Genomic DNA, 13,070 nt, shown 5'->3' with positions numbered 1-13,070 from the left:
CTTGGCTATAAAGCTCTTTCTGATTCTGATATACAGTATATATATATATATATATATATACACATGTATGTATATATATATATATATGTATATATATATATATACATATATGTATGTATATATATATATATATATATATGTATACATATATGTATATATATAATATACATATATGTATATACATATACATATATGTGTGTGTGTATATATATATATATATATGTATATACATATACATATATAAATAATAATAGTACTGGTTTTACTATATTTTTGATCAAATGGATCTTTAAGCATAAGAGACATCTTTCAAAAACATTGAAAAAAATTTGCTCTGTTATAACTCTGTTATGTGTTTCTTTTGTGTGTGTTTAGGAGGAGGAGTGTGTGGGCTGCACTGATGGAACGTTTAAAGGGATTCGTTATTTTACGTGTCCACCAAAGAAAGCTCTGTTTGTCAAACTGAAGTGCTGCAGGCCTGACTCACGATTTCCATCCTTACATCATTCACCCAACCCCATAGAACGATGCAACTCCATAGGTAAGAAATACACTTTAATTGTCAAGAGTCCATGTTCCTATGCTTATGATTATGATGGCTTACAGTAAACCAGATTCAGGGATATGTAATCTTAATGTCCAGTGCTTTACAAGCTTTATAAACAGCATTTGCAGCATAATTTTGATTTATCTAAAAAAAAAAAGAAAAAAAAAGTGACTCAGGTTATTTTAGGAGCAAAAATTGCTGGTACATTAACACACTAAAGCCCTTGGTATACTTCATTTTCTGTGTTCTGCTCTGTCTAGTGCAGGGGTAGGCAAGTTCGGTCCTAGAGAGCCGCAGTCCTGCAGAGTTCAGCTCCAACCCTAATCAAACACACCTGAACAAGCTAATCAATGTCTTCAGGATTACTAAGGCTATAGGCAGGAGAGTTTTGTTTTCAGGGTTGGAGCTGAACTCTGCAGGACTGCGGGTCTCTAGGACCGAACTTGCCTACCCCTGATCTAGTGCATAATTGAAAGCACAAGCCTGTAAAAGTATACTCTGTTGACCCTGAACGTGGATAGATGCGTTCTGCTTGTGCAAAGTGCTTTGAGTGCTGAGATCACTAGTACATACTGATTATGTGATTTGAGCTCCACGCAAAAAAAAAATAAAATAAAAAAAATCGGGCTGCACATGGACAGTGTGTGCAGACAACAGCAGATTGTTCTGACAAAATTTACATCACATAGACTGTACATGAGCTGGAGTGAAACACGGACAAGGGAAAAATACTGTTGGCATAACAGTGGAAGTAAAAGATCCACATTCCAGTATTTGTTTTTGTTTTTTAGTTTTCTCAATTCTTTTGTATGTATGTAAGTGGATGAACTGCTTTGCATTACAGACATGTAGGTGCAGTTAGCTCCGTGTAAACTGCTTTACTGATGTCATGTCTTTTTCTGGTATCTTTTTGAAAATGATGCATGAGCATGTCAACATGACAGCGCAGTTTGACTTAAATTTTGCAGAGGTGAGAATAGGAAGTGATTCTGTCATACTAGTATTATGTTAACTAACTTGTACAATAAACAAATCTTGTGGATATATGTTGAAAATAGCATGTGTTTTCATCATTTATATTTTTATAAACTGAAAGTCGAAGTTTGTTTTGTGTAGTATTAATTAACATTTGCACTGTAGATCCTACAGTAGATCTTAACGTGTTGATGTCAGTCAACACTGAAGCTCACATTATAATTAATCGATATGACTGATCAGTATTTTTTTTCTGCAGCTTTTGGGGGTTACCTAAGCGAAGTAGTTAATGAGAACACTCCTCCTCGGACAGAAAATGACGGTTTAGAGGTGATGGTGGGGAAAAAGAAAGGAATACAAGGACATTACAACTCCTGCTATCTGGACTCTACTCTGTTCTGGTGAGCATACACACACACACACACACACACACACGAAGTGTTTAATTTCTCTGTATCTCGATGATATCTGCACTGGGAGTTAAAAGTAGGAATTACTTTACACATTACACATTACATTTGCTTGACACTACTGCAATGAATTTGCTTAAAAGATCATTTCTTAATGTTAAATTTGTAAATATGTATTCTTCTGTCTCTTTCTGCGTGTCAGTCTTTTCTCCTTTGGTTCTGTGTTGGATACGGTGCTCCTGAGGCCAAGATCTAAAACTGATGTAGAATATTACAAAGAGACACAAGACTTACTGCGCACAGAAATAGTCAACCCACTACGAATGTGAGTGGCATACAGTTTATTACTGCATATTATTTGGCTCATAGAACTTGTAAAAATTCTATATTCCCTTTTACTCATTCTCTGTGACAGACCTGCTTGTGACCTTATATTAATCTGTGTGTGAATTTGTTAGACATGGCTACGTGTGTGCCACTAAAATCATGAAACTTAGGAGGATATTGGAGAAAGTGGAGGCAGCGTCAGGATTCACTTCAGAAGAGAAAGGTCAGAAAAGTCTCAAAGAAATGCATTGATAAAGAAATACTGCCCTCTAGAAATGCAAGCAGAAGCTCTTAGGCACTTGTTTTATTCAGCTTTTGAGATATTTTCATGTTGAGTGTTTGTAATATTGAGGAACAACACAAATGGTTGGAGCATTCATTATTAGAGGTGCGCCAGTTTGATTTTTATAGAAAATGTTTATACTGTATTGTATTGTTGGAAAACACTACTCTCCTTTCAAAATATTAAGAAGTAATGTTTTCAGCTACACAGTACGACAGAAATATAATTATGTCAGACCTGTTGTAATGCTATTATGTGATCTCTAGTTCTTACATTTTTGAGAACACTCTAATAGAACACGCCATCTCCTCAAAAACTGTTATTATGATACCAAGTAGTTTGGGAGTGATATTGTTTTCTTTTTTCAATTACTTCATAGAAGCTTTTAAGGATCTTTTATCTTGAGTACATCCTGCTGTTTTAGGGAACATTGTGCAACCATACTGAAACACAGGTGGCATCTATTATGTCCACTTTGTGCTTTCATAAAGTTATCACACACGGCCTGATATGACACAGAGAACAATTCCATTCTTAATAAAAGAAGAATACATTGTTAAAGTTATACACTTTATACTTTTATAATAAGGCTCTTAATTTATTGCACTCAAAATTGAATTGTTAAAAAAAAAAAAACTCTAATCTAGAGTGCCAAAAATGTATTAAATGCAAAATATTGACTTTACTGTAAATTTATATTACAGTAGTCAAAGTTATCATGGTAACACTTTATTTTAAGGTGTCCTTGTTGCACATGTTACATTTACTTACTATTAGAATAACAATAAATTATGCATAATTACATGCAAGCAACCCTAAGCCAAACCCTACCCTAACCATATAGTAAGTACATGTAGTTTATTAATATTACTCAGTACTTAAATGTATAATTACACTGTAACAAGGACACCTTGAAATAAAGTGTAACTTATCATAATATGGCCCCACTTTATTTATTGTATTGTACTTATTTATAAGCACATTATTTATAGTTTCTTTAACTTCTGTGTACTAACATTTAAATTAATAATTTGATAAGCTGCACTTATTATGTGCATACATGTTTTTACCTTGTACTTATAATAATAATAATAATAATAATAAAAAACTGGATGTATTACACTGTAATTACACTATTAACCCTATTAATATGTCCCTAACCTTACATGTATCAAAAATACATGGTACAAAAACTTTGTTTTTTTTGCCATACGTACATACTAGTTAAAGACACCTAATATAAAGTGGGACCTTGTGAGTAGGTACTGTACGTTCAACACCAAAAAAACGTTATTATATAAAAAAAACACTTTCAAGATGATCTACATTTTAACTACAAAGAACTGTGAGATGAATTGTAATAAATTGATTGATTGCTATAGTTCAAATATCTAAATGTGTTACAGAATATCAAAGCTTCTGTGTTGAGTGACATAGTAAGGCGTTCTCTTTCTGTTTAGATCCTGAGGAGTTCCTCAACATCCTTTTTCATCACATCCTGAGAGTCGATCCTCTTCTCAAACTTCGGTGCGTCTCTGACACCCTTCAAATCCATGCTAGAATCAGCATTCTTGGGAACTCCACAAAGCTGTTATTAAAAAGTTGTGTTTTTTGTCTTTGTAAAAACATGATTTTATTATTTGCAGGTCTGCAGGACAGAAGGTTCAGGACTGTTACTTCTATCAAATCTTTATGGATAAGAAAGATAAAGTGTTGGTGCCAACCAGCCAGCAACTTCTGGAGTGGTCCTTCATCAACAGTGATCTCAAATTTGCAGAGGTATGTACACAGGGTATGCTCTGAATGATTTATTGTTCTTTACAACATATTCTTTTATTTTTCTGTGAAAAAACAAAACAACAATATTTTTAATGTTTTTTTAATGTATTTATTTGGGGTCAGTAAGTAAGATTTGTTTAGTCTTTTTGAAAGACGTCTCTTATGCTCACCAAGGTTGCATTTTTTTGATCCAGAATACAGTAAAAACCGTAATACTGTGAAATTGTAATTTGGATTCATTGAATAGGAAGTTTAAAATAACTACATTTATTTGAAATAGAAACCTTTTGGAACATCTTAAATGTCTTTACTGTCAATTCTGATGAATTGAATGTATCCTTGCTGAAGCACATAGAAAAACAAAATTAAAAGAGAATTAAGTTGCATTTAGATGAGAATTTCCACATCCAAATATGTTTGTTAGTGTGGTGTAAGGACAAATGAAGGGCACTGTCATGTTCTTGTCTGTTTGTTTCTGTCCAGGCCCCTTCTTGCCTTATAATTCAGATGCCTCGCTTTGGGAAGGACTTTAAGATGTTTAATAAGATCTTCCCTTCTCTGGAGCTTGACATCACAGATCTATTAGATGACAGTGAGTCAGTTCAATAACTGATTTGATTTGTGCTGTTATTAGAATACCATTCCACATACCAAAATAATATATCTGTGCTTGAGATAAAGAACTAATATCATGTAATATGCATCATTCTGGCTGTGCTCTATGTTTTCTGTGTTTAAAGGAAAATGATACAACTAATGTTTTTGTCAGCTCCTAGAGAATGTCGAATTTGCGGTGGCTTAGCTCTTTACGAATGCAGAGAGTGCTATGAAGATTGTGACATCACACCAGGAAAGATCAAGCAGTTCTGCGAAAAGTGCAATACACAGGTAGGACACAAGACACAAACATGTTCTTCTAGCGCTAAGAAAATGCAACTATCTTTGTCTGCAGTACCTTTCATATCCACTAGATGGAGACTTTTCCAAATGAATAATGCTCAAACACGCTTGTCTATAGCAGTTCCTTTCTGTGCTTAAATATACGTTAATGTACATGTTTTTGTTCTATATATCTGTCCTCGCATATGTGTTAATTTCCTGGACCTTTAGGTACATCTGCACCCACGGCGTAAGTCTCATCGATATGTTAAGTTATCTATACCTAAAGAGCTGCAGGAGTCGGTTTGGAGACAGGGATTTTACCCTCACCAGCAGATGGAGCTGTTTGCCGTGCTCTGCATTGAGACGAGCCACTATGTTGCCTTTGTCAAATATGGATCTGCAGACTCGGCCTGGCTATTCTTCGATAGTATGGCTGACCGCGACGGTACAGACGACTTTCTATCTGATATAATTTCAATATAATCTATCTAATATCATTTTAATACAACTCTCACCTTTTGAGTTTTATTGAATAAATTGACGCACTGTACTTTTACTGAATTGTCATCTTTTTTTCTCTGTTTTTGGTGGCAGGCGGTCAGAACGGGTTTAACATCCCACAGGTGTCCCCATGCCCTGAAGTAGGTGCCTACCTGAAGATGACCCCAGAGGAACTCCACGCACTGGACCCCAAGAACATCCAGGGCTATGCACGCAGACTTCTCTGTGACGCCTATATGTGCATGTACCAGAGTCCCACCATGAGCCTCTATAAATAGAGAGGGAGAAATGAAGAAGGATGGAAAGGTAGGAAAGGGAATGGCCGAGAAGGAAAGAGATGAGGGAACGAGGGAGCAGAGGAAAAGGGGCTGTGGTGAAGAGAGAATGAGGAGGAAAAAAGTGCCCAGGAAAATGCACTCCCACGTCCGGTTGCCTCATCCTCTGTTCTGCATCATACTGCAGGGTAAATACAATCATGAGAGCGAAGGAGAGATCAAGAGAATGAACGAAAAAGCATATTTGCACTGTGTGAGAGCATATGTGTTTGTGTCTGTTTGTTGAAGTGTCGTTGTTGTTTTCTCTGATTTGTGCCGTCTTGGGCTCAGCTCAAACTCTTGAGTATTCGGAGCGGTGTTTTGCACGGAGAGAATTCGCAATCTTTCCAGCCCTCAGGTGTTTCGCAGACGCTCTCACCTGATGGCTTCACATTCGCCACCTACCGCCAGAACTGACCCCTCCAAACAGCAACACATTCTAACCCTGTAAATGAAGCCTTGGATGAATGACCAAAACAGGATGTTTCCCTTCTGTCTGAATTCTTCCATTCGTCATCAACCCATCTTAATGCACTGCAGCGTCCAGCATTAATTATAGTTCAGATGCACTGTGTGTAGTCCCTGTTTTTGCCTTTATATTTTGCTGTGAAGTCTTTGTCAGGTGTGTTCACATACAGCAGAGCCCTTGACTGCCATGCACTGGTCCCAGATCAAGACAGAAGAATGAGATGATTAAGCACACTTTTTTGTATTTTTTGACATGAAGAATAATATAATTGAGCCTTTTCTTGTTAAAATAGGAATTATTTCATTTTATTATGATTTGGTTTTTATAAATGTGGAAATATTATTTTAAATATTGCAAAAAAAAAACAAAAAACTAGCAGCTTCCCAGGCCATGCTCTCAAAATCGTAAATTACTTCTTACAGATACGAGTCAATTTTTGCAAATATTATGATGATGTGAAATTCCAAAAGTTACTGTTTTGCAGTCAAGGACATGTTCCTGTTATAAAGAACTGATTCCAGTTCCTGTTTGTATATGACTTGCTCTGATTTGAGTGTTCACGGCGGAGGCTGAATGGGCAGAAGCTGTTTCACGCTAAACTGCAGTGCTGTTGGCTAATTTGCGGTAACACTGTTCATCGAGATACTGGATTGATGTACTGTGCACATTTTTGCTATGGGTTATCGGATTGTTTACATGGCCTGGTTTAAACTGAAAGGTTATGGAAAAAAACATGTATTGGGATTGTTTTTTAATCTCTGCTGATGTAACCGTACACTATTGGAGAGATTCTCCATGAGCGGCTGTAATGGGAGAAAGAATGACGACTAGTGTACTTGTGCAAAATGAAGCCAGGTGGAGTTTATTATCTCTGTGCTGTTCTCTTAAATGTTAACTAAATTAAAATGCCATTTTGAAAACAGCTTTTGTGGTAATGGCTGCACTGCTTTTGATTTGCTCATTTGGGATTGTTTGTTAAAATGTGTGTGTTTTTTAAATAGAAGTGAAGGAGTGAAGGAAGAAGTGAAGAGGAAGGAGTGCAGTTTGTATGTGTGTGTGTGTGTGTGTGTGAAGTGAATATTTACCTTGAAAAGTTGACATATGTGCCACCAAGCTGTGAGAATCTCTGTCTTTGCATGACACTGAGATGTGTGCAGCGTTTGTGCTTTGATGCCAGCAGTGTTTTCATCTGCCACGTGTCTGAGTGTGTGTTTGTAGACGGTCTTCAGCAGGCAGACGGGCGAGGTGTGTTTGGATGTCCGTTGCCTTCAGTGTTTTCATAAGTCTAAGTGTTTGTATGGGGATTTGTCAACTGCCAGCGGTGTTGCTTTCACCTGTCAACTGTGTGGATCTCATTAACATGGTGTCACGACCAGGGCATGATGTGGTCTCGGACGCAAACACAAGCTGGACAGATGGGGCTGATCTGTAGTGAAGGCTCAGCAGCTGGAGACACAGACGCGCGCGCACACACACACACACACACGCCACATCAAGTCTCCACCCCTGATGACCTCATATGGTCACAGCCATTACACGTTCAGTTGTACCAGTAGATGTAACGATATAAATCACACTATATTTTAATGTTTCATTGCTACGGTCTTTGCACACTGAGTACAAAATTCTCGTCCGAATTTTTCGCAAGTTAAAAAATATGCGACCTCACGTTGTCAATCACGTTTACACACTGCCTCTGAAACTTTCGTCCGTCATAAAAAAATTCGGACCAGGTTCGATTTTCTGCGTTTTCGCATCCGTAGCAAGCATTTTGATAGGAAATTAAAAAAACTAAAAAAACGCATACGTAAACTAAGTTCTGAGTAATATTGTGGCTTTAGGTTAAGGATTTGCTTTATTGTTAGTTGCTAATAAATAATTTGCTCTCACTACTATAATAAATACAAGTAATGTTTAAGAAGGACACATTGAAATAAAGTGCTAACAAATTTCCCAAATCTTTGAGTGTCCACTGTACATTTTGATACTCGTAATAGGTCTGTTAGTGCTTCATAAATCATAGGTGACACTTTACAATAGGGTCTCATTTGCTAACATTAATTAATGCGTTATCTAACATTAACTAACAATGAGCAAAATATGCTTGCAACTTGTATTAACCTTTGGTAATGTTACTTAATACACATATTAAAAAATATATTAGGAAATATTAAGATTAACAATAACGAAGATTAATAAATGTTGTATAAGTATTGTATATTGTTAGTCCATGCACTGTAAGCAAACTTTTTTCGAAGTTCTAAATAAAACTGATTATTGGAGTACATTTGCAAGAAAATACTATTTCAATGTTTCTACTTCAAAATTTTTACTTGTGTTTTTTTTTTAAATTATTTGTGAAATTTACTAGCTTTTTCTTAGTGAGAATTGTTTCTACGCCATCTTTTTAATTTGTTAACTAATGTTAACAAATAAAACCTTTTTGTATAGTGTTACCAAATCATGTTTCTCCCCCTCAAAAATAAAAAAATACTCCACTTTCAGTAAAAAGCACAACTGCCTCTTAGCCTTGTCGTCTTGTACACTTCAAGCCTGTGAACTGCACGATTGTCGTGCTAGTATTTGTCATCACAACAGCTGGCACACAATGCTCTCATGTAGCTTTATGCTGTGGCATATGCCTGCTGTGTGCCACGTGCTAATTTAGCCTGCGTTGGCGCTACCTAACCAGATGGAGAACAGTATTGCCATTCTCACCATTAGAGTATAGCCTTGGGGGGTGAATGTCAAATAAAATCAAAGCAAATGGATTCCTTCTCTGTCGACTTTGATTCTGATAAACATAAGATCTGCTGTTTGTCAGAGGTTTACCTCAGAGTCTTCCGATGAGAGTAGAGGAATGTAAGGATTAGTTTTGTGTGTGCTTTCTCCATGTGGATGGATAGTCCATGCACTGTACACTCAAAAAAAAAAAAAGATTTTTGCCTCTTGTTCAATTTATTTAAAAAGCTAATGGAACACAGTTCTTGAACATCAGCTTAATTTCACTGTGCAATTCACCTAAATTTGTAAAATAGATGGTAAAATAGATGGTTCCCAGCGTGCTTTGCATGATACTGAATGGGCAAAGTAAATGTTGAAATGAAGTTCTATTTTATGTGTTTTCGAGCAAGATGAAAAAGGGTGAAGCCCGTGGTTGCCATAATGCTGAAAAGTGGCACTTGTGCTTGGGTTGAGAATGCTAGCTTGTGACTGTGGTATACATAGCTTTGCTCAATGAGAAACTGGACTCCATAAACAAGCGCTTCCACCTTTCCACTGCCAATTTTGGTGCAGTTCAGTGTATGGATGTGAGAAAATTATGCACAAAATGAGATCTTAAGTGTCCCACAACAGGACAAAGCAAGAATTTAAAACCTCTGGAATTCATTATTAAGAAGTTATGTTTACTATAATTTCATATCTAAAAGAATTATTAATGAGGGTTCACTTAGTTTCACTTAGGTGGTTATTTTTTTCAGTAATTCCATGGACCAGAGTGAATTATAACATGGTTACGACAATTTAAGACATTGTTAAATTGTTTTTCCAAGACATTTGTTAGATGTTCTCATACCAAGTCTCCGTTTCTAAGTGTTGAGACTACGTTTCTCTGTTCAGTTCTTGTACATTGTAAGGACCTTAAATAAAATAAATTAAATAGTTTAGCAAAGTGATATAAAACTGTAATGCAGTTGACAGACCTGAAACTGCTTCATAGCTGTGGATTTACGGCACACCTTAGAACCAATCAACCAATCAGAATCAAGCATTCAACAGCTCTGTGATAGTTAATAGAAACATGAGAATTTACTACTACTATAATTTGCTATGGGAGAATGCTATACCACAAACTCACATAATACTGAGATTTTAGTGGAAATATGTTGACATGAATAGAGTCAATATCTGTGCAGATAATAACTTTTTAGCATGTTTGCTTGTGTGCGCTATTGCTAGCTATTTGTTTGAGCTGCTTTGACACTTCACACTCAATTTAGCTTGATAGAAAATATTTGAGTTGAGTTGATTATAATTCCATGTGAAGAAATCTCATTTCCAACATTGTGGAATGTTCACATTTAAATTTAAGTTAAGTCAAAAATATTTTTGAGTGTATAGCAATAGTGATTTGAAGCTTCTGAGCTTCTGGCTTCTTGACACAAAGATAAAGTAGAGTCTTATGTTGAAAATGAATGAAAAGAGACTCAAGAACACTGTGTGTAATTATGCATCTCTCACAGGTCGACAAAACTCATTGTATTAGGCCAGGCCTTCAGTTTTGCCTATGTCTTGTTTTCCATAGTCAAGTCAAGTCAAGTCAAGTCAAGTCACCTTTATTTATATAGCGCTTTTAACAATAACAGAGAGAGTGTGTCTGAACCCCGAACGTTATCAGGAAGGCTATTCCAGAGTTTGGGAGCCAAATGCGAAAAAGCTGAGTGATAGTGAGTGCACATGTCTATAATCTGTGCACTCAGAATGGAAATTTACAAACACTGGCTGTGATTTGCCAGTTGTTTTCTGATTCACCCCGTCTAATTCTTTACCTATACTGCTAGTTAGTTGAAATTCACTCCTTGAGCTGTTTCTTCTCACGCTTCCAAGGGAAAACATCCACGGTGAGAGAGTGAGAGTAAATGTTTAAACCTACTCCGACAACAGGAAAACAGTGATTTCCAGCAGTAAAGATGAAAGGCAATCTCAAGACAGAGCAATTTAAAGCCAATCAGTACTAACCCAATATAAACCCAGAGAATCACTTTAACTTCATCCTAACAGCAGCTTTTATTGGCCGTCTTCAAAGCTCAAAAACTGGAGCAGGTAATGCAGGAATGATGACTGATGATAGCATTACCTCTTCTTATTCAGCCTTCTTTAAACGATCTCTTTGATTAAGTTTCATCTTGAGCTCTTAATGATCATCTTGATGCCTGTGATCAAACTTAGATCAAACTTTATCTGTATGTCATTTTAGTTGTGAAGCACAGTCTTCACTAATCAAAGGGGAATTTATAAAGGTTTACGAACACAGTAAAGGTGTGAGAGATAGGAGAAAAATACACATTGTGTGCTTTTCGTTTAATACATTTTGGTGTGTATCTGTGTAGTCATTAATGAGCTGTGTAGCAGACGCTGCTGTTGGCTCTGAAGAACAGGTGTTGCAGAGCTATGTAGCATGCCTGTGTAAAATATTTAACCTCATAACAGGACAGGCAGCACACACGCATACACACGGTGGCATGTGTAAGGTGCTAAAAGCAGTTAGCATCCGTGTGCGACTCGTGGCAGGACTGGTGTGTCTGACTGCACACCTGCACACCCTTCATTCTCTCTTCTCTCCTTTCGTCGGTCTCTAACACTGCATTATTTACAGGTGTTTACTAGTACACAAGGAAGTCTTATGTGAGTTTTTCCACAAGTTCTAGCTGCTAGCTTTTTATTTGAATATATTTCATACAGCCAAAATTGTGGGATCATTAAGCTTTTTCTTTGTTTTTTGTTTTTTTGGAAAGAAATTAATACCTTTATTCAGGAAGGATGCATTAAATTGACAAAAAGAACATGTATTCATCAAAGGACCCTGAAAAATGTATTGTGGTTTCCACAAATGTGACCCTGGACCACAAAACCAGTCTTAAATCACTGGGGTATATTTTTAGCAATAGCCCAAAAAAACATTGTATGGGTCAAAATTATCGATTTTTCTTTTATGCCAAAAATCATTAGGATATTAAGTAAAGATCATGATCCATGAAGATATTTTGTAAATTTCCTACCGTAAATATATCAAAACGCAAATATTTTAAATATATTAAAAGCATAGTAATATGCATTGCTAAGAACATCATTTGGACAACTTTAAAGGAGATTTTCTCAGTATTTTGATTTTTTTGCACCCTCAGATTCCAGATTTGCCAAATATTGTCCTATCCTAACAAACCATACATCAATGGAAAGCTTATTTATTCAGCTTTCAGATGATGTATACATCTCAATTTCGAGAAATTGACCCTTATGACTGGTTTTGTGGTCCAAGGTCACAAATATATTAAGCAGCATTAATAAAAAATATTTTCAACATTGATAAAAAAAAAAAATATTCTTGAGCATATTAGAATGATTTCTGAGAATTAATGTGGCACTAAATACTTAGCCCCCTTCCTGTTTTTGTCTGGCCCTATGTGAAAAAGTAATTGCCTCCTAGATCTAATAACTGGTTGTGCCACCCTTTGCAGCAACAACTGCAATCAAGTGTTTCCGATAACTGGCAATGAGTCTTTATTGCTGGGGAGGAATTTTGGCCCACTCTTCTTTGCAGAATTGTTTTAATTCAGCCACATTGGAGGGTTTTCGACCATGAACGGACTGTTTAAGGTCATTCCACAGCATCTCAATCAGATTTAAGTTCAGACTTTGACTTGGCCACTCCAAAACCTTAATTTTGTTTTTCCTGAGGCATTCAGAGGTGGACTGGCTGGTGTGTTTGGGATCATTGTCCTGCTGCATAACCCAAGAGCACTTGAGCTTGAGGTCACAAACTGACAGCTGGACATTCTCCTTCAGGATTTTCTGATAGAGT

At 36.4% G+C, this 13,070-nt stretch overlaps 1 protein-coding gene across 2 annotated transcripts in view; it reads left to right on the top strand.

Annotated features, from left to right (window-relative positions):
- cylda (cylindromatosis (turban tumor syndrome), a) overlaps positions 1-7,440 on the top strand; it is an 18,809-nt gene extending 11,369 nt beyond the window's left edge. Inside the window, exons 8-17 of one of the 2 annotated variants that reach the window (XM_016497172.1) lie at positions 376-541; positions 1,782-1,923; positions 2,135-2,257; positions 2,391-2,482; positions 4,003-4,069; positions 4,189-4,321; positions 4,805-4,913; positions 5,091-5,209; positions 5,432-5,648; positions 5,798-7,440. In XM_016497172.1, the coding sequence (XP_016352658.1) occupies positions 376-541; positions 1,782-1,923; positions 2,135-2,257; positions 2,391-2,482; positions 4,003-4,069; positions 4,189-4,321; positions 4,805-4,913; positions 5,091-5,209; positions 5,432-5,648; positions 5,798-5,982 (1,353 nt within the window). In that variant the 3' untranslated portion in view covers positions 5,983-7,440. The remainder of the gene's footprint in view (positions 1-375; positions 542-1,781; positions 1,924-2,134; positions 2,258-2,390; positions 2,483-4,002; positions 4,070-4,188; positions 4,322-4,804; positions 4,914-5,090; positions 5,210-5,431; positions 5,649-5,797) is intronic. The other variant, XM_016497173.1, reaches the window with a different exon arrangement.
- Positions 7,441-13,070: the final 5,630 nt, after the last annotated feature.

Source organism: Sinocyclocheilus anshuiensis, unplaced genomic scaffold, assembly GCF_001515605.1.
Source record: "Sinocyclocheilus anshuiensis isolate Anshui unplaced genomic scaffold, SAMN03320099.WGS_v1.1 scaffold354, whole genome shotgun sequence".
NCBI classification, from domain to species: Eukaryota; Metazoa; Chordata; class Actinopteri; order Cypriniformes; family Cyprinidae; genus Sinocyclocheilus; species Sinocyclocheilus anshuiensis.
The sequence above is the reverse complement of the archived record's forward strand: the minus strand, read 5'-3'. Positions and strand labels throughout refer to the sequence as shown.